The 26,222-nt window shown below is 35.1% G+C and overlaps 1 protein-coding gene across 5 annotated transcripts; it reads right to left on the bottom strand.

Moving 5' to 3' along the window:
• Positions 1-716: 716 nt before the first annotated feature.
• On the bottom strand, positions 717-25,881 carry LOC127869032 (beta-1,3-galactosyltransferase 1-like). Of its 5 annotated transcripts, XM_052411300.1 has the most exons (3): positions 11,806-11,890; positions 8,055-8,481; positions 717-4,790 (listed from the first exon to the last, which is right to left on the bottom strand). In XM_052411300.1, exon 3 carries the CDS (start codon positions 4,696-4,698, stop codon positions 3,538-3,540), a length of 1,161 nt encoding a protein of 386 aa, XP_052267260.1. In that variant the 5' UTR covers positions 4,699-4,790; positions 8,055-8,481; positions 11,806-11,890; the 3' UTR covers positions 717-3,537. The 5 variants fall into 5 exon arrangements, with proteins under 5 accessions (XP_052267260.1, XP_052267283.1, XP_052267269.1 ...); XM_052411323.1 differs by lacking the exons at positions 8,055-8,481; positions 11,806-11,890 and adding an exon at positions 25,861-25,881; XM_052411309.1 differs by lacking the exons at positions 8,055-8,481; positions 11,806-11,890 and adding an exon at positions 24,509-24,729.
• Between the last annotated feature and the right edge of the window lie 341 nt (positions 25,882-26,222).

The raw sequence follows: 26,222 nt of genomic DNA, 5'->3' as shown, positions 1-26,222 counted from the left end.
GACAGTTATTTCTCGCCGTTTATACCTTTTATTACCATTGTTTAATTATTAAACGACGCTCACTTTCCAGGCATATCAGTAAAAAGTGATTAGCGTTTATTTCGTATTTAAATTCGCTTTATATCTCGACTTTACTCCCCGAAAATTTTCTTAGTGGAGTTCTAATTAGGTCATCCCACTAATAAATTTCGCACCGAGTAAAGTCGAGATATAGAGCGATTATTACTATGAAATAAACGCCAGTAACTTTTTTGCTTATATTGCTGGAAAGTGGGCGGAATTAAAAAAATAATACAAGTAATAAAGGGTTTAAAACGGCGAAAAATACCGGCCTCGACACGGACGTCGCCATCCTGCTTATCACGTGATTGGTTAATCTCTGTATTAACCTTTGATTAAATGTATATTTATTTAAATTACATTAAAATATAGCAATTTTAAGTGTTGAATCGTTGGTGATAAGATATTCCAGAATTCCCCCTTTCGCCCAAAACGACGCCCCCTCTAAGGGCCCCGGCCCCAATGCCCCAAAGTGTTGCAATGGCCCTGCTGCAGTCCGTTTCCTTGAAAGAAACATCACTGTGTTTTGGGTGTTTCGCTCTCCGACTGGGTAACGAACTCGGAATTCTAAGTCACAAGGCGGACACCATATCTGTTACACCACTGCGATCACTTTCTCAAAAAGAAACCATAGCAAGAACAAACACCGTAGCATGTAGTTTTTCTTCATATATTACATTAAAAATCTGTTATTTTATATCTATAAAAATGTACAAAAACAAAAGTAATAAAACACATATGACTTTGTGCAAAAAACAACGCCTAGGTTTTGCTGTCATTTCGTCGCACCATGTGCAATCATACAGGGTTCCGACCCTGTCACGTGATAAAACGCTTTATGGCGAGTTCTGGTGTCCATATCGAATTGGTCAAATTTTTCTGTATAAATTAAACGGATAAATTGTGTTTAAACCCCCATTTTCCTTTACAGGGTAACATCGTATTTATATTAATTTACATTTAAGGTCAATAGCACATACAAATACATGACACATAAGATAAAGAATATATCACAGATATCAAAGAATTAAAACTAGGCTGATTTAAAATTAACAATTTAAGGGCATCAAATAAAACGATGTTGCTGTTTGCATACTTTTAACAATAGGGAAGTTTTGTAACTGAAGTAGATTCATGAGCATGAATGCTAAGGACCTATGGATAACCCAGAAAGCTGAAAGCTTATTTCCAATGGGGTCCATAAAACACACACTGAAAAAAGCAAAGTGATTCAAAGATACATAACCGTATGAACAAACAAACATTAACAATTAACAATTAAGATTTTGGTACCAAAAGGTATAATTAAACGTATGCGCTCATCTTAATATGCATAATATCGCAATTTAACATGGTTATCACAGATTAGTGATGCAACATAGTATAAGTAAAATAAAAAAGTATCGTTTACTTTCAGATACTTGTTGTTCAAGAAGGTGCTTGTTCACTAATTGTTTGAACCTAGCAATATTGTTTACACCTTTAATATTGTCAGGGAGAGAGTTCCAGTCTCTTGGTCCAGTATATAGGAATGTCTGTTTACAATAAGTATTATGGATACTAGGTCAAATAAAATAAATTGCTTGGTTGTTCTAGGGCTATTAACAAAATTTTCCCTAAGATATGAAGGACATGTCTTATAATGGACTTTATGCACGTGATTTAGCCGTAACTGTTTTACTCTATTGCTAACATGTAACATATTCAGATAAACATAGTTCTGCCAAGTAATAGAATGTCTTGGAGAGTAACCTTTTATAAATCTTATTATCTTGTTTTGGACAATTTGGAGTTTAGATTTTAGACCTTTATTTAGACCTTCGTACCAGGATGAACAATAATAATCGAAGTGACACTGTAAAAGTGCAGATGATAAAATCCAAACATCTATTGTCTATACAAACATTTAAGTTTATTATAGACCTTAGAGATAATGTTTTGTACAATAGCTTCACCTGATAAAAACAATCTACTGGAAGGCCTACGTACTTAACTTCTTTTGTAGAATTTATCTTAAGACCAATGCAAGTGACTTGTTTAGACCCTTGCTTTCTTAGATTTCGTTTTGGGCCGAACATAATATATTAAGTTTTCCCCAAGTGCAACGATAACGTATGCATTATTTCTACAAAGTATAAGGGGTTTAAACACAGTTATATCAAATGTACCAATACAGACAGAAAATAAAAATAAAAATGATAAAAACGTGATGGGTGAATCGAATACTACACATAAAACTTTAGAATACTAATGTCATCGGTATCGTAAATTTATTGAATCGGTTAGGGGGCACGTTTTAAAGTTGTTAGTACAATGAATAAAAAAAATACGGTTCGATCTTTAAGAAACTATACTATCAAGTCATTGACATATGATAATATGTATAGGCAATTTTCAGATGTAAAAAAGTAATGTTTTATCCACATAACAAACAAAAGAGCCATACTGTTTACAGCATCTGAAGACTGAAATATGTCAACATTAAAGACGAGAACGTGGATACGTTTTATTGAATCCACACACCACAAACCAAACTGTTGTTATATTAATTTTAGCAAACCATGACATTCCAGAAACTCTATCACAAGAGAAATTCTTGTTCTTATCCAAGATTTTTATATTTTTGAAAGAAAACAGCACCAACTTGCCATAAAACAATGATTAAAACTTGGATCATCGCCATGTTACGGTCAATGCAAAGTATAAATTATCTTTACTCGCCATGAACAAATAATGCAAGACAATAACTGAAATGTAGACAAATGTTTGTTCAAATTATTGTAAAATTCAGACATATTTGCTGATGCTACTTCAACTTCGCCTGAAAAACTACGATTTATATTGACAAAATCGTTCATAAATAATCACTCACATTTGGCATACAACGTGTTATCGAGTGACAGACCTTGAACCCTGCGAATCCTGTTATATCATGGATTCATGTACGAAAACGAATCGTTTGCAAAGAGACTCATACGTGCATTTTTGGTCGCAATTATAGGTAGGTAGATTCACGAATAATGGGAAAGTGTTATGTCAGACATAAAAAAATTATACAAATAAACACGAATGCTGCAAATATAGTTTGAAAGCACCAAGGCATTTGGAAATAGAAAAGAAATATAGATGTGATACACAATGAAAGTATAAATAGTATTAACAGATAGAATGGCTGCACAAATTTTCGGACAAGAATCAAATTTTTGGAATGAGCTTTTTATTAAAGAAAACAATAGTATTGCGATGAAAGCTTTAAAAATCGATATTTCGCATCAGTACGGCCGAATTTCATAAATGCTTCCGTGAAGTTAACACGTTTTATTTGTATTAACTTGCGTTTAAAGAGTACTTTGTGAATTGCATTCCGTTTGTTATGAAATAAATAATGAACTGAATATATCTTTTCGTTTAAAATCCATTATCAAGACAAATTAAAATTAAATTTAGCTTGGACTCCAAAACAGTTTTAGGGTATACTCAACGGTTCCCTGAACCAGCAGCGTATACGGATTCTAAAATTGTCGTATTTGGTTTAACAGGGGACCAAGTAAAGCAATTATCACAGGTCGTTTTGTTTCTAGCCACGAGCAATTTCCATATCTTGAAATTATCGGTCATTTTATTCATATGGAAAAAGTTCAGCACCTGTTTATCATCCTCCTTAAATTTCTGCACAGCCTCTCGTGCGTTGAGCATGTAGTGGTCGTTGAGAGGCTTGTGTTCGAGTTTCAAACTCTGAACAAGCATCCCGGTGATGTAAAAGTCGTCAACCCAGAAGAACTTCGTATAAAAAGACGCTTGGTAGAGCGCCACAGCGACATCTGTGCTCATCACGAACACAGAGCCGGAACAATATGGCGGGAAATACTCGCTGCTAAATTCCTCTACCGAAATGTACCATTTGCTATTTTTGTCTCTTATCACCTTCATTTTTGTCCACTTATTGCACATTATGACCCGTTTTGTTCCATAGCTGATTACTTCCGGTGAAGTCATCAAATACATAAGTTTTTCAACATCTATCAAAATGTCATCGTCAGATTTAATGACGTACGTGGCTTGAGCGCAATAGGTTGAAACCCATTTCAAACCACCAATTGCCTTATACGTCAAATTCCTATATGTGTCTGTAAAATCCTCCACCACAATGTCCCCATACCTATTGCTTTCGTATTTAACACGTTGCATCGTTACGGTTTCTGGCACAAGTCCCATTACAAACACTACCATCATTTTATGTTTAACCATAAGCGCTTTGGAACCCCACGTCTGTCGTATCGTTTGGCGCTTTTTAAAGTTGCTTGGGGCCGAATGAATGTACACAACGTATTTCAATTGCTGCCCCTGACATATCGTAGCCGGGTTGATAACGTACCGGAAGTCATGTGGGTTCACAATGGGCTGCGAGGTCGTAAAGTATGAGCCGACATGTTCATCTCTTTCAGTCGCGTTGGGCAAACTGATGCCGTCAGTTTTATCCTTGTCTCGGATGGACTTTTGTAAATACTCTTCGAAGTATGACAACCGCTTTTGTCCTGCGCTTATCTGGATGTCAGTGCTGTTAAGAAGTATCATCAAAACGCAAATTACTACTATGACCACAAATAGGCGATATAAATAGGAGAGCCTCGGAAACATTATACGTCACAGTCTTTTGTTAATGTACAAGCCGCATTGCGTAACCACTAGTCCGCTGCGGTATGACGTCACCGTTCGTAGAAAACGTCGTTCTGGAAACAAGCAAATACAATTAAAAAAAAAAAAAAACAATAATATCAATAGGGCAACATCTATTCCAATAGACATATCAAGATGGCAATATGTCCACAGGCGTTCACCTGAGACGAAATTTGAAATGAATTGTTCTTGGCAGGTTGTGTTCACACGTTTCATTATAGACTTCAAATGAAAAAACTTCCCTGACACATGGCACGAATGAACCATAATAATAAAAATAATAATAATAATAGAAATAATAATACTTCTACTACTACTACTAATACCACTACTACTACTACTACTACTACTACTACTACTACTAACTACTACTACTACTAACTACTACTACTACTACTACTACTACTACTACAACTACTACTACTACTACTACTACTACTACTACAACTACTACTACTACTTCTACTAACTATTACTACTACTGAATATTTAAGTACCATAAATGACACTTCCAGTCTATACTATTTACATAATAACAATGTAAGTATAGTTTCTAAATGTGCAAGTCCAAAACGGATATAAATCCTTAAAACTTACGATTGCTTATCATTGTTATCTGCCAGGCAACGGCTGGTATGTTACATTGATACTTCCGGGCTACTAGGAACTGTTAACTGGTTTTCACTATTCCACTGTTCCGGAGTCAAGGAATAGTGTTTGTAATTTTTGCCCGTTTTAATAAATTGCCTTGTACATGTATTAACAAATAAAACGATAATATAAGTTGTTTTCATCAGATGGCCATTGTAGTCAAATGTATTAAAGGGGCCTTTTCACGTTTCGGTAAATTGACAACATAAAAAATGTTTCAGATTCGCAAATTTTCGTTGAAGTTATGATATTTGTGAGGAAATAGTAATACTGATTATTCACCATGCTCTAAACTATCCATTATATGCATCTTTTGACGATTTATAAACCTGAAAATTATAAAGCGTTGCAACGCGAAACGATTGAATAATTTGGAGAGTTTTGTTGTTTTCGTTATTGTTTGTGACACTACAAGGATTGCGTATATAAAATATAAACTACATTAATCATTGTATGAGCACGGATGGCCGAGTGGTCTAAGCGTAAGACTTTTACTCCAGAGGTCACTGGTTCTAGCAGAGATTAAGGTTACTTTTTTCTTTCTTTAATTTAATTCTTGTAGTTTTTTACTGGAACTTTTTTATATCAAATGTTTGCATTAATCCATATAAATCATTTAATGACAAACTTCAATACATGCACGTGAGTTTCGTCATAGAAATTTCGTTACTAGAGATACTTGATAAAGTGCGTGATGAATTGAATGAAGATACAAGTACAGAAAGCTTGATCGGTAATAAATGTCAGTAAAGGAACACAAGAGGATGATATGTAAGATAAACGATGACATACTGCAGAGCTGGTCCGGACGCCTGAAATCGGTCCTAGCCGTATCACGACCTTCAGGCGGAAGGTCCTGTTATATCGGTAGCGGTCTTATTAAAGAAGTCCGGTCCAGCTATGTCATATATTGTTTTCTAAACGTTGTACAACGTTTTCCATGCACAATTTTAATTTAAAATCAATTTTGCTAAATTTTTCAATTTCTAATGCGTATTCAATGAAATTTTAACGAAGCTTCTAAGTATAATCTCGTAAAAGTCTTCATTTTTGACGATAAGAATATAAAACATACATAAAGCAAAATACTTTAGTATAATATGTTTAACACACATTGCTACTAATATTTAGAAATGTTCAAAGGCAACCAACACCGCCAAAATTACTTCTGCTATAACAATGAGAAATACTACTACGTTTAACACCACCATAGCACCCAACACCCAATTAACACAAAAAAACAACACTAACACCAGCAATCCTAACCGCCAACACAACCGACGCCATCGATCACCGATACTCCCGACATACTACCACTTTCCTACCGAAACCACCATAATCAGAGAACTGCTGTGCAATACTTAAAAGAACAGCCTCTTCCTAGGAAAACGGGACTTGATGCATAGGCGAAGTTTGAAGTCCGAGATTATCCAAATCAGAACAGGCTAATTAGGGACGACCCATTCCGCTTTTATAACATGTATCGTATGAAAGATGTCTTTCTAGAGAAAATAAAGTCTCTCCCTCCCTTTGTTCCCCAAACCATTGTATTTATCTATATTTTAATTATATTCACGTACATCAGAAAAAAATATGTTATTGAAAGGAAGGAAATACAATTAAGAAATACACAACGATCAATTATCCCTCCCATTTAATCGTACTATACTCACTGCTGTATAACGAAGATGAATTGTGAGCACATTAATGAGTTTGTTTGCATTTAATACTTTAAATTCATATTCAACCGTTGATAAGCGTTGGTATTTCACGGGAAGGTTAAATACAGTTATCTTTTCGTTATCTTGATGTGTTTACAACAATTGCAAATTACCGATTGCGGTGTCACGAAACTTAATTAAATCGGACACACTTCGCTTTTAACATTTTAACACAAACTATACCGACTTAATCCAAGCAAACGATTCTTTTAAAGTGTTTTTAATTATGTTGCGGACTTTTAAGTCCATTTTATTGTATGTGTTGATGAAAACTAAACATGTTAATCGACACAAACACAAACAAACAAGTATTGTTGAAATCGATGGATTCTCCCCTTATGAAAAACTGTAACCAAAGTGTGACCTTCAGAAAATCTATTATTAGCCTCGGTGACCTTGACCTTGACCAGAGTGACCTCAAACCTCATCAAAAGGTAGAGGTCCATGCAAGGTACCTACATGCCAAATATGTAAGAGATCGGTAAAATATTGAAGGCGTTATGAGAAACTGTAACACAAGTGTGACGGAAAGTGTAACGGAAGGAAGGAGTAAGGACAAACTGGCAACTAAATGCTCCCCGAAAATTTTCAGGGAACATAAAAAGCCATGTGGAGTGGTGAATGTCAATCCCACGGGACATGATAAGATAAGAACACATTTAGCAGAAGAACAGTATACGATGTCGCATACCAAATAATTAACATCTGGGTATGTTTGTATATCATACCGACAATAAATAAATATTGATTTGATTTGATATGTCTTCAGGTTTCCGAGAAAAATATTTTGGAAGTTAATCTTATTTTGAGCCATAACTATCCACTTATCCGGCGCTATGTGAACATTTTTGAAAGAACACAACCAGAGGAGCATTCAAATCAAGTATTTGGGACATTTGGGAACGTCTGCTTTAAGTGAAAAGCTGATTGACATCACCGACTCACGTTTAAGGATGCTGGAGAGCCGCCTGTCACATAGAACCGTTCCAGTAAGTGTGTTTGTGTACACCTGCCTGTCACATAGAACCGTTCTAGTAAGTGTGTTTGTGTACACCTGCCTGTCACATAGAACCGTTCTAGTAGGTGTGTTTGTGTACACCTGCCTGTCACATAGAACCGTTCTAGTAGGTGTGTTTGTGTACACCTGCCTGTCACATAGAACCGTTCTAGTAGGTGTGTTTGTGTACACCTGCCGTCACATAGAACCGTTCTAGTAGGTGTGTTTGTGTACACCTGCCTGTCACATAGAAACGTTCCAGTAAGTGTGTTTGTGTACAACTGCCTGTCACACAGAACCGTTCCAGTAAGTGTGCTTGTGTACAACTTCCTGTCACATAGAACCGTTCTAGTAAGTGTGTTTGTGTACACCTGCCTGTAACATAGAGCCGTTCCAGTAAGTGTTTTTGTGTACACCTGCCTGTCACATAGAACCGTTTCAGTACGTGCGTCTGTGTCACATAGTACCGTTCCAGTAAGTGTGTTTGTGTACACCTTCCTGTCACATAGAACCGTTCCAGTAAGTGTGTTTGTGTACAACTGCCGTCACACAGAACCGTTCTAGCAGGTGTGTTTGTGTACACCTGCCTGTCACATAGAACCGTTCCAGTAAGTGTGTTTGTGTACACCTGCCTGTCACATAGAACCGTTCCAGTAAGTGTGTTTGTGTACAACTGCCGTCACACAGAACCGTTCTAGTAGGTGTGTTTGTGTATAACTGCCTGTCACATAGAACCGTTCCAGTAAGTGTGTTTGTGTACAACTGCCGTCACATAGAACCGTTCTAGTAAGTGTGTTTGTGTATAACTGCCTGTCACATTGAACCGTTCCAGTAAGTGTGTTTGTGTACACCTGCCGTCACATAGAACCGTTCTAGTAAGTGTGTTTTTGTACAACTGCCTGTCACATAGAACCGTTCCAGTAAGTGCGTTTGTGTAAACCTGCCTGTCACATAGAACCGTTCCAGTAAGTGTGTTTGAGTACAGTGTCCTGTCACATAGAATCGCTCCATTAAGTGTTTTTAGTACACCCGCCTGTCGCGTAGAACCGTTCTAGTAACTGTGTTTGTGTACACCTGCCATCACATAGAACCGTTGCAGTAAGTGTGTTTGTGTACAGCATAGAACCGTTCCAGTAAGTGTGTTTGTGCACAAGCTGCCTGTCACATAGAACCATTCCAGTAAGTGTTTGTGTACAATTGCCGTCACATAGAACCGTTTCAGTAAGTGTGTTTGTGTACAGTTGCCTGTCACATAGAACCGTTCCAGTAAGTGTGTTTGTGTACACCTGCCTGTCACATAGAACCGTTCCAGTAAGTGTTTTGTGTACACCTTCCTGTCACACAGAACCGTTCCAGTAAGTGTGTTTGTGTACACCTGCCTGTCACATAGAACCGTTCAAGTAAGTGTGTTTTTGTACACGCGTGCGCTTCTTCAAATATACACGAAAGAAAGACATCAATCAATCGCAATGAATGTATGCTTATTTTTTTATTATTTCATTAAATGTATACAGAAAAGGAAAAAGAGTGACATTCATGTTAACGATGACATAATACAAGTGCATTCGAATATAAACATATTCTTCATAATTTCCGTGTTGTGCTTTGTTTAAAAGCAGAGAAATCACAGGAAGATAAATCGGCTCAACTTTGAAACCCCTTTAGACAAAGTTTGAATTGAGTTTATCTTTTGCATAATTTATTTCACGTACTTAATCTTTCAGCGACATGGGTGATGTTTTGCTCGATAAAGCCATTCTAACTGTTTACTCTAAAGTCACACATTGATATGGTAGCGTTGCGTTCTAAACTGATATGACATCGACAGAAAATAGGGTGATTTTACTTTAAAGGGGCCTTTTCACAGATTTTGGCAGTTATTGAAGTTTGTCATTAAATGCTTTATATTGATTAATTTAAACATAAGATAAAAAAAACTTAAGTAAAAAATCAAGAATAAAATTTAAAAAATAAATAAAAAAAGATGTAACCCTCAACAGGGTTCGATCCACTGACCCCTGGAGTCATAGAGTAAAAAGTCTCCCATTTAGACCACTCGGTCATCCGTGCACATACAATGAGAGTTGTATTTTATACTTAATATAAGCAATCCTCGTAGTTCCACAAAATATAACGACATCAACAAATTATCCAAATTATTCAATCGTTTCGCGTTGCAACGCTTTATAATGTTTAGGTTTTTAAATCGTAAAAAGATGCATATAATGGCTATTTAAGAGCATGGTAAATGTTCAGTAGTACTGTTTCCTCCCAAATATTATAACTAAAATGAAAATTTGCGAATCTGAAACAACTTTTATTTTAATTTTGTCAATTTGCAAAAACGTGAAAGGGCCCCTTTAAGATGAAACATTCTATGTACGAACATCCGTATTGATAGTATAATGTAGTCATACATTTATTTTCAAGACCTGTGTATTATGGTTGTTATTAAAGTGTTTAACATGTCATCACAATTAACATTTAGAATATTTCGAATTTGTATTGAAAGAGAAATCAAATTATGAAATCATGTATTGGCGTGTGTTCAAATAATACGTGTAAATTAAACCGTCACATGAAAGTACGAAGTATATAAAATATTTGTTGCGAGTGAACAAACAATGATGAAAACAGTAAGAATGATAATAATAATAATAATAATAATAATAATAATAATAATAATAATAGTAATAATAGTAATAATAATAATATATATGATAACGTAATATTTACATATTCACGAATATTCTTAATTAAAACAGTAAATGCATATTGTTTGAAAAAACACAAAAAACTACACAACTATTAATGTCACTGATAAAATGAGCCATGTTCTGAGAAAACTGGGCTTAATGCATGTGCGTAAAGTGTCGTCCCAGATTAGTCCGCACAGATAGATAGACGACACTTTCCGCCTAAATTGGATTTTTGCTAAGAAGATTTTATTTAAACGAAAATGTCATAAAAGCGGAAAATGTCGTCCCTGATTAGCCTGTGCGGATCTCCAAACCCCAAACTAAGCCATGAGCTGTTCATCTAAATTGTGCAAATTGACACTACAAAAACATTTTACAGACACAACGCGAACAACGAATAAATTTGTAGTCATCGTCTTTTCTGAAAAAACAATAACTATTATTTCACATTCAAATATAAATATATATTTGATAGTGAACATATTTTTTTCAGAAAAGTTGCTTTTTCGTTATAATTTGATTATTTATCATTCAAAATGATGTTTTCACTAATTAATATCATAGCCACACGCTAACCACCTAGGCTATGTGTTAAATGTTCAGTATAACTGTTTCCTCACAAATATCATAACTACAACGAAATTTTGCGAATCTGAAATTTCAATTTACCAAACGTTCCCTTTAAATTTTACAGTTCGTGAAACAGATTAGACACAGTAAACAAGTGGTGAAATGATAATTTGGTAAATACATTGCAAATTTAAATAATTAATATACTGAATATTGTTTAAAAAAAGTTGTTCTGAAACGACACCTACTAGTGTCATAAAATCTTTGTTTGTGTGTTATATTATTAACATTTATTATTATTGATTATATCTCAATTTTAGGAGATTGTCATTAGATTTATGTTTATAATTATACAATACAGAATTAACTGGTCCAATAATATAAACCTTTCACATCTCATTCACAATCAAAATTATTTCAACGAACAAACCTTTGTTATGTTATCTACAATCCAGGTTTGTTATCATTCTTAGCACGGTCTGTTCTGAACGTAAGCTGCGGGCGGAATGCGGAGACTGATTGTTGCTGGCGAATACACTTGCAGTTTATGTTAAGTGTACGCCAATCCTATTTCCGGCTATGTTCGGATGATAACAAATTATATCGGTAGCATTTAGCAAGGCAAGTGTACACTATTTAGAATGATCGCCTCACTTAAATAGCTTTGTATGGAAAGCTATAACATCCATTGTTTACACAATGTCCTCGCTCTGGGAAAACGGGGGTTAAAGTATGTGCGTAAAGTGTCGTCTCAGTTAAGCCTGAATCGTCCGCACTGATTAGTCAGGGACGATATTCTCCGTCTAGATTGATTAGTCAGGGACGATATTCTCCGTCTAGATTGATTAGTCAGGGACGATATTCTCCGTCTAGATTGATTTTTGTTTAGACGATACTTCATTAACCCTTTGCATGCTGGGTAATTTGTCTTCTGCTAAAATGTCGTCTGCTGAATTTCTTAAATAAGCATTTTCTTCATTTTTTTTTCAAAGAATACTATCAGAATAGCAAACAGTTTGGATCCAGATGAGACGCCACGTTCTGTGGCGTCTCATCTGGATCCAAACTGTTTGCAAAGGCCTTTAAAATTCTGCTCCAGCGCTTTAAGGGTTAAACCAATTATTCTATGAAAACGAAAAATGTAGTAAATGATTAGCCTGTGCGGACTGCAAGAGATGTATAACTTATGAAACTTGTATAATACCTTTTTATAATCGTATCTATCAAAAAGATTTAACTTGTGCACACTTCATAACATCTGCCTATTAGCTTTAATAGTGAATTCCATAATCTATTTATATAAAAACCAAGCTTTAAACACCATGCCCGTTGGTGATTAAAAAAGTTACACCAGTAGCAACGAAACAACCGTAATAAGGCATATTTTAAAAGCAAAAACGACATCAAGACCTCAATCTTGTGAATTGAGTGTTTGATTCACGTTACTCGTTTAAACAAGTTTTCGTTGTCTGTCTCTATATTAACATATAGTTGATGACGTTTTGAGACAGATACGAAACAACGCTCTCTAAAAAATGTTGTATGAATAGTTCACATATACGCCAAACCATGTTACAGTAGTATTTGACGTACGGACCGTGTATATTTTGTAGTAAATTCATTTTTAAGTTTGAGTTTCGATTTATTTTACAGTTTATTTTCTGTGTTTTGCAACGGCATGTGGCACGCAAACACATTTTTTTTTTGCTATAAGGCGTATGTCCAATACATTGCACGTCTAGTGTGTTCTGTTGAAATGGAACGCTTATGTGCTGTTGCGCATGTTTTTGTGATTGTTTTTCCAAATAACATATATTTTTACAAGTACGATATGAAATATAATAAAACACAATCGGCCTTGTTTTAATTGTAATTCTAATTTTGCAGCATGCATTTTTGACGATGCTAACAGCATCACCCAATGTATCATAATCGTAAAAAAAATTCTCACAATGGCGACCTATGTAAAAGACCGAGCCAGTCCGATTGAGATAACTCGATTTTTCAGTTACTTCCCTTTTGCATTCGCCACTTCGTAGGAGATTGCTCGTCATTGATTACATTCTCCTAGCAGAGTTGTCGTTCGTGTTTCAATATTCAACAATGGCCGCCCCCATGAGAGTCTCGCGTCAAAACTTTCTTACTGCATAAATTGGCTTGTTTCGCTATTTAGAAGCTGTCATTTATGATATATGAAATATTTATTCACTAAATCTCCGCTAATGACAACAAAGGATGGAATTCGAAGGATATATTCGATGTGAATGGATCACTTTCTATGGCTTCGCCCATGAGAGACTTGATAACACTCGTGTCAAAACTTTCTTACAGCTTAAATCGGCTTGTTTCGCTATTTAGTAATGCAACAATTAATGGAATTTGAAGGATATATTCAATGTGAATGAAGCACTTTCTGGATCTCGACAGTTTGACAAGGCAAAACTGGCATACTGATGATACTGGTATGTTTAGTTATCAATTAAAGTCACATTTTGCTTTATAAATTTTGTTTAAGCATTTTGCGACTTATTGAATGGCTATGATACCCGATATCAACATGTCATATGGGATTTGCATATCACCAAGCTGTCCTGAAATACAACATTGAATACAAACTCTTTACTCAAATTACTGGTAAGTATGAATTCTTTCTTCTTTCTATTTAAGTAGTTGATGTCATTACAGTCCAAATAATTAGACGTAATTTACCGTTTAGTCCATGTATATTGACCTCATATTTATAGGATTAGATATTATGTTAAAAGGGGCCTTTTCACAGATTTTGACATGTTTTGAAGTAAGTCATTAAATGCTTTATATTGATAAATGTAAACATTGGATATTAAAAGCTCCAGTTAAAAATCCAGAATAAAATTCTTTAAAAAAAGTAGTCCGCAGCAGGGCTCGAACAAGTGACCCCCTTAGTCCTGGAGTAAAAACGCATTAGCCTGCTCCACTATTCTGCCAAGTATAAATGGTTAACTTATTTTATACCTAGTATAAGCAATCTTCGTAGTTTCACACAATTAAACAACAACAACATAACTCTCCAAATTATTCAATCGTTTCGCGTTGCAACGCTTTATAATTTTTAAATCCGATTCGTTAAAAGATGCATATAATGGCTATATTAGACCATGGTAAATGTTCAGTAATACTGTTTTCTATAAATAACATAACTAAAACGAAAATTTGCAAATCCGATACAACTTTTTTCAATTTTTGTCAATTTACCAAAACGTGATCCCCTGAAAGTTAAATGAACCATATCCCAGTAAACGAGACATTGAAGCGATTGTGGCCAGTTTAGATCCAGTTCAGCCTGCAGTTGCTTGAAAGCTGTTTGCTTAAGAGCGGTTTTCTGACAATGACAAATAGTTTAATTGGATACTGATTAGACTGCCCTTTTCCTGTGACCTTGCTAATTAAATTCAGAAGCCTGGTAACAGTTTAACGTTAATGTTCCCAATGTGTCAGACCAGGGCCTGGATTTTGAAATCTAGGACATGCATGGTCAGTAGATGTCATTAAAGATTATACATTTTTTCAAACACATACAAATGCATACAAATATAAAAAGTAAAATGCACTAAGTCAGAAGGCATTTGACTTCGGCTGGTGCCTTGGCACACCAGGTGTTTCGGTTGCAATAGTTTAATGGACTCACTACTTGGATGTGTAGTTACATTATTTACAGTATATCAAACAGTATTTAGCATGAACCAATGATTTTTTCAAACATAAATTATTGATGTAAAATGCTTGAAGGAATAATATTTAAGGTTTAACTCTTTCAGTGCTGGAACCGAATTTTGAAGGTCTTTGCAAACAGTTTGGATCCAGATGAGACGCCACAGAACGTTGCGTCTCATCTGGATCCAAACTGTTTGCTATTCTGATAGTATTCTTTGAAAAAAATTGAAGAAAATGCTAATTTTAGAAATTCAGCAGACAACATCTAGTAGACTACAAATTTCCCAGAATGCAAAGGGTTAAGAAGGCATTTTCTTTTTGTTTAAAGGATATCTTTGAAAATTATATTTTTCATGATTTTTTTGGCAACAAGGGATAATGCATTTTTAAACAAGGGCTGTTTGTAAAAAAAATGCATGCCCCCCATATGGGCTGTCCGTTGTAGTGGCAGCCATTGTGTGAATACGTTTTTTGTCACTGTGACCTTGACCTTTGAACTAGTGACCTGAAAATCAATAGGGGTCATCTGCGAGTCACGATAAATGTACCTATGAAGAGTCATGATCCTAGGCAAAAGCGTTCTTGAGTTATCATCCGAAAATCATTTTACTATTTCGGGTCACCGTGACCTTGACCTTTGACCTTGTGACCTCAAAAAATGGTTTTTGAATGATAACTCAAGAACGCATACGCCTAGGATCATGAAACTTCATGGGTAGATTGATCATGACTCGCAGATGACCCCTATTGATTTTCAGGTCACTAGGTCAAAGGTCAAGGTCACATTGACGAAAACATAGTCACACAATGGCTGTCACTACAACGGAGAGCCCATATGGGGGGCATGCATGTTTTACAAACAGCCCTTGTTTATTTTATTTTAATAGGTTACTCTGAAAATTCTATTTTTCATGATTTTTTTTTTGCAACAAGGTGTTATGAAATTTAAAAAATGTTACGGGATTTTTAGACCAAAACTGTACTATGATAATACTATGATGCACTTCGCCAAAACATTTATAACTATATTGTTTATTCTTGAAAATGTATTTCCCCTATTCACTAAAAATAACACTTTTGATCAGAAAATTCATATATAATGATGTTTACTTTTATTTTCAGTAATCATAATGCCTCTTTTTAGTTGTATTTAGCCACAAGTTCTCGTCAGCCACTTAAGGGTTATGTGTTGCCTTTCTTTTACTAAATGCAAAATAATTCTACACTTTGAGACATTCATGAAATATTTTATGTCTTTACAACACCGACAGGCTAATAAATTTATATATCAAGTACTTCCATACTAACAGGACCATTCTAGGCGGGCAACCTAGCAACCTTGATTTGTTCATATCTTCCTATCAATCTGTTATATGTGTTATGAGTAATTTGTTCGGAGAACATTTAATGTTTGTTATAACTTTTAAATAATTCAATGTTCAAAGTGATATTGTTATTGACCGATAAACCAACATACTGATTAAAAGGGAATATTTTATAAATTATTTGCATTTTATCTTACATGAGAAACACAATCAAAGGTCAAGGTCACGGTGACCTGAAATAGTTAAATGGTTTCCTGATAAAAACTCAAGAACACTTATGCCTAGGATCATGAAACTTCATGTGTACATTGATCATGACTCGCAGATGACCACTATTGATTTTGAGGTCACTAGGTCAAGGTCAAGGTCACGGTGACCCGAAATAGTAAAATGGTTTCCGGATGATAACTCAAGAACGCTTATGCCTAGGATCATGAAACTTCATAGGTTCATTGATCATGACTCACAATGAACCCTATTGATTTTCAGGTCACTAGGTCAAAGGTCAAGTTCACGGTGACCCGAAATAGTAAAATGGTTTCCGGATGATAACTCAGAACGCTTATGCCTAGGATCATGAAATTTCATAGATACATTGATCATGACTCGCATATGATCCCTTTTGAGGTCACTAGGTCAAAAGTCAAGGTCACGGTGACCCGAAATAGTTAAATGGTTTCCGGATGATAACTCAAGAACGCTTATGCCTAGGATCATGAAACTTCATAAATACATTAATCATTACTCGCAGATGATCCCTATTTAATTTCAGGTCACTATGTCAAAGTTCAAGGTCACGGTGACCCGAAATAGTAAAATGGTTTCAGGATGATAACTCAAGAACGTATATGCCTAGGATCATGAAACTATATAGGTACATTGATCATAACTCGCAGATGACCCCTAATGATTTTCAGGTCACTAGGTCAAAGGTCAAGGTCACAGTGACTCAACTTTGCAAAATGGTTTCCAAATGATAAGTCAAGAATTCTTACGCCTATGATCATGAAACTTCTTAGGTACATTGATCATGACTTGCAGATGACCCCTATTTACTTTCAGGTCACTAGGTCCAAGGTCACGGTGACTTGACTCAGTAAAATGGTTTCCGGATGATAACACAAGAAAGCTTACGACTAGGATCATGAAACTTCATAGGTACATTGATCATGACTCGCAGATGACCCCTATTGATGTTCAGGTCATTAGGTCAAAGGTCAAGGTCACAGTGAGTCAAAACAGTTTAATGATTTCCGGATGATAACTCAAGAATGCTTACGCCTAGGACCATTAAACTTTATAGGTACATTGATCATGACTGGTATATAACCCTTATTGATTTTCAGATCACTTGGTCAAAGGTCAAGGTCACAGTGACTCATAACAGTAAAAAGGTTTCCTGATGATAACTCAAGAAAAGCAAGGCCTAGGATCATGAAACTTCATAGGTAAATCGATCATGACTGGCAGATAATCGCTAATGATTTTCAGGTCACTAGGTCAAATGTCAAGGTCACAGTTACAAAAAATGTATTCACACAATTGCTACCACTACAACTGACAACCCATATAGGGGCATGCATGTTTTACAAACAGCCCTTGTTTGTCTTATGTTGGTAAATGTTCATCTCTGTCAATTCTAGGTTAAGTTTGAAAGTAGGTCATATGTGGTCCAAACTAGGTCAACAAACCAAATCACAGAAAAGGTTAGTGAACACTCCAGAGGTCACATTTTCTTCCAGATCTTCATAAAAATTGGACAGAATTGAATGTTATCTCGATGAAATAAAGTTTCAGTTTGAAAGTTGGTAGTTTGTCAAAAACTAGGTCATTAGGTCAAAATATAGAAAACTTCCTTTCCCTTTCTACAGGTCACATTATCTTCCTGATTTTCATGAAAATTGCTTACAATGTCCATCTTAATCAAATCAAAAGCTGAATTTGCAAGTTGGTCCTGGCAGGCTAAAGCCAGGTTACAACTTAGTAAAATCATACACAAGTTTTTGACACTATAGAAGGAGTTTTGGGTGAGCGATACAGGGCTATCTTGTTTAAGAACAGCCTGTAGTAAGAAAGGGAAGGTATTGTATTTGTTTCAAAAGTTACATTTTATTGTTATTGGAAGTAACTGAGCAATTATATGATGTCATAGTTTTGGTTATTTTGCTCACTTGTTATGATGTGACAAGGTGAGCTTTTGTTATCACTCTTTGTTGTATTTTATCCAAAGTTTATTGTGAACACATAAGATATCATTTTACAATGTTTAAATTTGGGTGTCACCTCTTTGCCAGATTCTTATGAAACTAGTCACCTCTATGTCATTTTTGGTTTCATATTCTATCAAAAATTAGGGAACTAGGTCAAATATAAGAAAAGGTCTGTTAATACTTTAGTGGTCACATTCTCTCTCTGATCCAATTGTAAATTGGTTAGAACATTATTTTAAATGCTTTCAAAGTCAAGCATGAAAGTAGCATATTTAACATTTAGGTCACAAGGTCTAGTCTCAGTGATTAACAGGTCACGTTCCAAAGTGGGTCATGTGCTTCCAAGCATTTGATCAACAACTAAAATCATTAAAATCCATGTTAAAACTTACATTTTTTACCTGATCTTCATGGCAATTGATCAGAATGTTCAAATAAATAAAAGTAGGATCTCGGTAACAAGACTCAACTAGATCGGATAGACGAAAATAGTTGGTTCATACTCACAATGCCTTTTTTTCTAGATCTTCATGAAACATTAGTTAACACCACTAGGAAACAATCAGTTTCAGGTGAGCCACATTGTGCTGTTAAAGCTATCTATGTGTAGTATAGATTGTTACAAAACCTTGTTTATCAATAAAAATAAATGAAAAAAATGGCTTTCTAAAACTTGTAGTCTTGGACGATATATTCATCAACTTGTAATCTACGACAATCTTTTGAGAAGAAAAACAAAGTTTGATTATTATTATACCCCAACATACTGTGATTGGGGGCTAGCACAGGAATTCTCAATTATGTTCCTCGAAAAATAATGGGTTAGCATATTGTTGCTGTTTTATCCAGTTGTCTGGACCATTTCTCCCAAAAGAATTTTAAGTTCAAATATGAGATATTTAGGTAAATAAATTTCATTGAAGGGATGCAGTGTCCAAGAACGAAAACGATTGCACCACAACCATTAACTATTGACCTGCGAATAAATGACAAGCAATAAAAAATTACACAATTGCGGTGATGTAGATTAACTTAAATGGATGCTTATTTATGTTATGCTTTCCGGTGATTTATACAGAAATATCAGTGAAATAAACTGGTATTTCACTTTTTTAAACAGTGAAAAATAACAGTGAAAATATCGATATTTTTCGCATTTTTTTCTGGGAAAATCGATATGCCACCGAATCCAACAAATATCCTCTATATATCCATCCTCTTCAAAAGCATCGTCAAACCAGTACTTTGATTATATTAAACGGCTAAAATTTAACTTGTTTCAAAACTGAATATAATCATACATAAATGTTAAAACTGGGAACTATCAGTAATGTTAAAGCTTCACGACACTCATCAGTATTGATCAAAAACAAACATAAATCATTAAATGCATCATATCACAACAATTTTAAGTAATCGTCACTTGATAAATTCTATGCAACTGATAAAACCGATACAAATCATACTATTTCAGTCACATAACTTAGATTGAAGAAGTTTTAAACAAAAGCATTTTGCCAAACTTTTAAAATGTACTTATGTTAAGATTGTAAAATTTAAACCAGATTAAAAAATATAAGTCACCGCACTTTGTGTGGGCTAAAAACTAAAATTTTAGCACAAGCCATAAGACGTATTTTACAAATTACCACAATGCCGCTGACTTTCGTGCAAACTTTCGGGAATTGATTGACACATTTTCAATAAATATCATAGTGTTTTTAAAGTTTAAAAACATTTACAAAAACGACGTCAAAAGTAATCAATTAAAGTCAAATAACCGCAAGATTTAATAACACAATGCCGTCATTCGTAAAAAGCCGAAATAGATCACTGCCTGATCGTGTTATCTAGTATTTACTTAGGCATAAGGTAGACTATTTATATTTATACCTTATATTGATTTTAAATTTCTGTTTCCATTCAATTACGATCTTAAAAAATAAGTTTTATTTATGGCTTAAATACTCGATATTTTTAGATCATACGTTCATTACAATATCAACATATAGTCATTATACATCACTGCACTTCAATTCACTATACTGCGTTTACTGCACTGTATTTTGTATAAGAAAATACATTCCCTCATTCATTTTTGCCATTTCTCACACACGTTTTAAATGTTTGGCTTGAATGCTTATCATCCTTAGTAGTTTAGAATATCGCCTTTGACAAAAATAATATAACTTGACAAAACACCCTGCGCATCATTCTGGAACAATATCTGGAGTGGCATTCGCGCTGTATGTCAACTTCATCGACTATGAAAAGGCATTCGACAGCGAAGACCAGGAACCTCTGGCCATTTCAATACGGAGTGCCAGGAAAGATCCCCAACATCACCAGGAAGTCTTATGAAGGGATGACCTAAATATTCGTTCATGGCAGACAGCTCACGGACGCCTTCGAAGTGAGAACCGGAGTGAGGCAAGGCTGCTTACTCTTACCTTTCCTGTTCCTCTGGTCATAGACTGGGTAATGAAGACATCGACGGATCAGAAGCGGAATGGAATTCAATGGACATTATGGAAACAGTTGGAAGACCTCGACTTTGGCGATGATCTGGCTTTTCCCACCAACAACGGATGCAGGAGAAGACAAACATGGTAGCGGACAACTCAGCTAAACTAGACCTCACCATCAAAGGGAAGAGAAAAGCATCCAACAACACACCTATCATAGTCCAAGGCGCGGCGCAGGAGGATGTGGACAGCTTCACCTATCTCGGCAGCATTCTGGACTACCCGGGAGGAACGGATGCAGATGTCAGGACCAGCACCGGTAAAGAACGAGCAGCTTTCCATCAGCTGAAAAAACATCAGGGGATCCAGCGAAATTGTTATCACCACCAAGGTTAGGCTATTCAATGTCATCGCCATTACTTCTCTATGGAGCTGAGACCTGAAGAACCACTGTCATCATCATTAAGAAAAAAGGTTTTCATCAACATCTGCCTCGGGAAGATCCGCTGGTCAGACAAGATCTCCAACGAAGAATTATGGAAGAGAACAAAGCAGCTGCCAGTTGAAGAAGACATTATTCAGAGACGTTGGCGGTGGATAGGCCACACCTTTCGCAAGCCTTCATACCACACATACTATAATTCAAGCCATCTCTCTCATGGAATCCACAATGGAAAAGGAAGCAAAGGCGGTCTAGAAACACCTGGCGCCGTGACCAGGATGCAGATGCTAAGCAGATGGGCTAAACATGAGGGCAGCTGGAGAAACAGATCCGATACGTATGGAGGAAGCTAGATGGCCGCCAGACGGGACCATAGGCGAAGACAAGATAAGATGAAAACACCCACCGGTACTTTATTATGTTTAATTCGCTAACTTTTGAGCATGGCACTCAGTTTTGTTTAATTTTCTCACCTTTTAGCATAGTTGCCTATAATCAACCGCACAAATTATTAAAAACTGAAGCGTTGATACAAATCATTGAAGTCCTCATCAATACTTTGATAAAGCTTATAAACATCCATTTCACTTTCATAAAATATGTCCAATTTTGTAGGAGAAAGAAATATTTTTTTACGAAGAAAATCTATAAGCGCATTTGTTTTTGAAATAATAACCACTTTTATTCCTTCTAGACTTTTCCCAAAGTGTGAATCTTGCTAGCTTAATATCACGACTTCGTGCTGAATCAATAGAACCTAATATGTTCGTATTTTGCTAAAACTCCATTCAGCGGCACATTAACGTGATGGCCTTTATTGTTAGAGATTGATAACGTTAAAGCCATCGATATGGTGCCATGGATTGATAACATGTAAGGATATTAAATTGTTAATGCACACTTGTTGATCCCCATACGTCGTTTGCACTTTATATGTATGGAATTAATTCGTTTTTTAGTTGTCAAATTGATAAAATACTTTATAGAAAATAGAAACAGCCTTGTAATGTTCATCATGAATATCCAATACCAGACACAACCTGAATCAAAATGGAAGAATATAATGTCAAATACATTAGCGCTAATGGTTGTAATCGAGTGACGCAATCGTTAAAGTCTTAACAAATTGTTATATTTTTTTACACACCTATCAAATGGTACGGAGCCATTTCCTTATTTAACCATTTCGATAATAAAACAGCTAAAAATATTTCTGGAAATAAATTTGTTTGCAATAAATGTAGCTAATTTTTGTGAAAATAAATATACAAACTTGGTAATCAAACTATAATGGCTTGCGTATCTGTTTACATGGTCGTGTACACATTTTATTTTTAATTTCGTAGGATGGTATTAGAATGCCCTTCTTCTTACCTTTCCTTATTGAGAGCGTGCTGCAAAACAACTGAAAGAATATCAAATACGTTTAAACTACTGTACGTCACTGCTATTTTTATCAATACATTTGTAAAACATTTGAATTTTTATAAACCAGAGCTTTATAGACGATGCATTTATAAAACAATTGAAGAAAACCACAGCCACTTTTTTCTTGTGTCCATTTTAGGGATGGGATGCGGCGCTATATTGTAGGCCCGGAAAATGTTCAGAGGGTTGAATAAGGGGTTGGGTTTTTTAAAAAGACCCCCCGCTAATTTAGCCGTGCTTGTCCTTTTGACAATGAATTATTCGGTAGGTACTTACAAAACGAGTTGGAAAAGCAATATCGAGTTGTTCAAAGATTTAACTATGGAATTGTGCAAACAGAAACCGATAAAGATGTTTATTCAAGCGATTATAACCAATCAGGTTTTAAAAAATCGGTTGATAGCCTTCAAACCAAAGATAACCAAAATGATGACGAATACGATGATTATAGTGATTTCGATGAACTGCTTACGGCGAAAATTGAAAAGAATTGTACTCGTACCCGCCCCAATTCATATCGAAAACAAACTGAAAAGCAGCGTAAAAAGGCTGAACAAAGGCGTTTGCAAAGGCAACTTTCAGAACGAAGAACAAAAATACGTAATGCAAATCGAGATCAAAAACAAATATATACAACATTTAAAAACAGTAAACAAGAGCTATATAGACAAATAAGTTTGTAAAAATAGTTGACTACTGTAAACCATACCCATATAGATAAATATGTTGTAACACTATTTAACTACTGAAAACCTGAGTTTTACAGACGAGTACATTGGTAAAACTATTGAAATTCAGTTAACCAGAGCTGTAGACAAATACACAGAGAAACTAAAAATATCGTTCCTTAATCTTACTTGCACTTCGTAAGGATATATACATAAAGGCATATTCATGACGTTGTGCACATGAAATAGTATTTATAACATTATTGTTATAACGTAATACATGTTTTAATAATGGGCTTTTCTTATAAGTATTTCGATATAATGTATCATGTGATTTGCGTATGTACTATCTATTATTGTTTTGGCATTTGATCAACTATAGTACTTGTATTTTGAATATATAACAACGGTAATTCTCGTATAGGACATTCTGTTGATAACAATACATGAAACCATGTTATATTTGTAGTTTAATTGCATTGTACAGGAGTACAGGGTGCAGAACCAACGGATGGGCTGGACAGAATGTATGAACACCATTAAGAACTAATTTTTGCGAATATCTGAAGTTATTGAAATACATATGCAACAAATCTATAGTGCATAAAAGACAGGTTTTTTTCATGCAGATTGTGACGATTTCTTAAGGTATACGAATAAATCATTGAATACATCTGAAATCGGTGTCACACAATTTCACGTTGCGCGAAGCATAACCATATACACGCATCATCCCATGCAGTCAAAATATAATATTTGAACAAGAACACATGCTTATTAAATAAAGTAATTCTGATATATTTCATATTGCCATAAGCAGCACACAAATCTGTCTTTTATGCACTACTTGAAATTCTTAAGAAAAATTGTTTTACAAATTTATTTGAAAAAGCACCACTTACCGCTGTGTTAACATCCATTAACGTTTAATTGGGAACCCCACAAAGTCACGTGATTCTGCACCCTGGAGTAGTTTGATTAACCGTCAGATTGTACTAAAATTGTACTCAACTTGATAGAAAACTGTTTGCACATACAAGTTAGATAAAACAAACATTTTATAGGAATAGATCAATGATGACGCTATTTTGCCAAAAGAAGAAGATATGCATCAACATAAATTCCATTATATTATGAAAAACCAATTGTTAACATTCCGCGACATCACTATGTTTCTGTCGGCTGTATACTGATGCGTAACAACACTACTCCATTTGCATACTTTTTTAGTCTTTGTTAAAGAGATAACGTAAACATGGTCTATACTTCAAAACCTTAGAAACTATGTGAAACACAATGCATGAAATTGATTTGTAATGCAGTTTATTCTTTTTCCTCCAGATACGTATTCAAGCATGTACATTCGATATAAGACGCGCGTTTCTTAATCGAATCCGGTACATGAGCATTTTGAACACTCCTGTGAACACAATACACGTCCATTGTTTTCAAAATTTACCTCAATTGTGTCTACAGGTATCACTCCTCAAAAAATGCGTGTGCTTATGTGCGTTCTATGACAGGAAATCCGTAGCACTATTATCAAATCGTTTCATCTTGTTCGCGAGACACTTCAACTAAAAGTTTGCACGAATCAACATACTGAATATTGGTTTAACAACTGTGAACATACAATAAGCCTGTTATTTATTTAAAAACACAATTTAATATAAAATGATAGTCAATTATTACTATCATCGCCCACATGTTTATAATGTGTCGTTCCATCTCAAATGTCTATGCTAGCAAACATAATTGGAAAAGAAAGTAGAAGCTGCATGACATAACATGCTTTTTATTGTACATTTAAACACCGTGCCTAGTGTTAGATGTTCAGACCATGAAAACGTTATCACATTAAAATGACTTTTGATAAAAATTCATGTGTTTTGAAATTATTTCATCATTCTGCGGACTATATGATGTCTTTATCTTAGTTTATGAATCTCCATAAAGATTGCATCCGTTTACAGATGACAGTAATGAAGTGAACATAGTGACGTCACGGTATGTACACAGTGATAAAAAAACCCTGATAAAGGCCGCCATGGTCGAATCGTTGTTTCAGAAATAAATGGGAATACTTTTGTATCACTAAAGCACAGACAATTCATGTAATAACACAAAATGCATCTGAACATATTATATAAATTAAATAGTATTATTTTGGTAACATCGATGAATGAAATGGATGATCAAATAAATAATGTATAATAGCCACACACACAAGAGAAATGATTATAACATATCAAACCTTTTTCATATCAAACTCCATGGCTATACCAATACGTATACTCTAGAAACAATGTCAAGTACGTCCATATAAGATTCTTCCCACTTACACAATAATACACAGTCCTCGCAATCATAAGCTCTTTCGAATAAATCGGAACGAAAATCAATAAAGGTTTTGGTTGAAACCCACATGACAGAGTCAACGTACTAGAAGCAATGCCTAACATGCAATTATCGGCTGGCAGTTCTTCGCAATGCTGGATATGCGCTGTATTGGATATTGGAATATTACATGAATGGACATTGGTTTTCGGTGTTATGTTCACCATTTTGCGTTGTTATGTTAACCCATGTATGCCTAGCGTCAAGAAAAATGCCTTG

Source organism: Dreissena polymorpha, chromosome 1, assembly GCF_020536995.1.
Source record: "Dreissena polymorpha isolate Duluth1 chromosome 1, UMN_Dpol_1.0, whole genome shotgun sequence".
Classification (NCBI taxonomy): domain Eukaryota; kingdom Metazoa; phylum Mollusca; class Bivalvia; order Myida; family Dreissenidae; genus Dreissena; species Dreissena polymorpha.
Note: the sequence above shows the minus strand (reverse complement) of the source record. Positions and strands in the feature narration are given on the sequence as shown.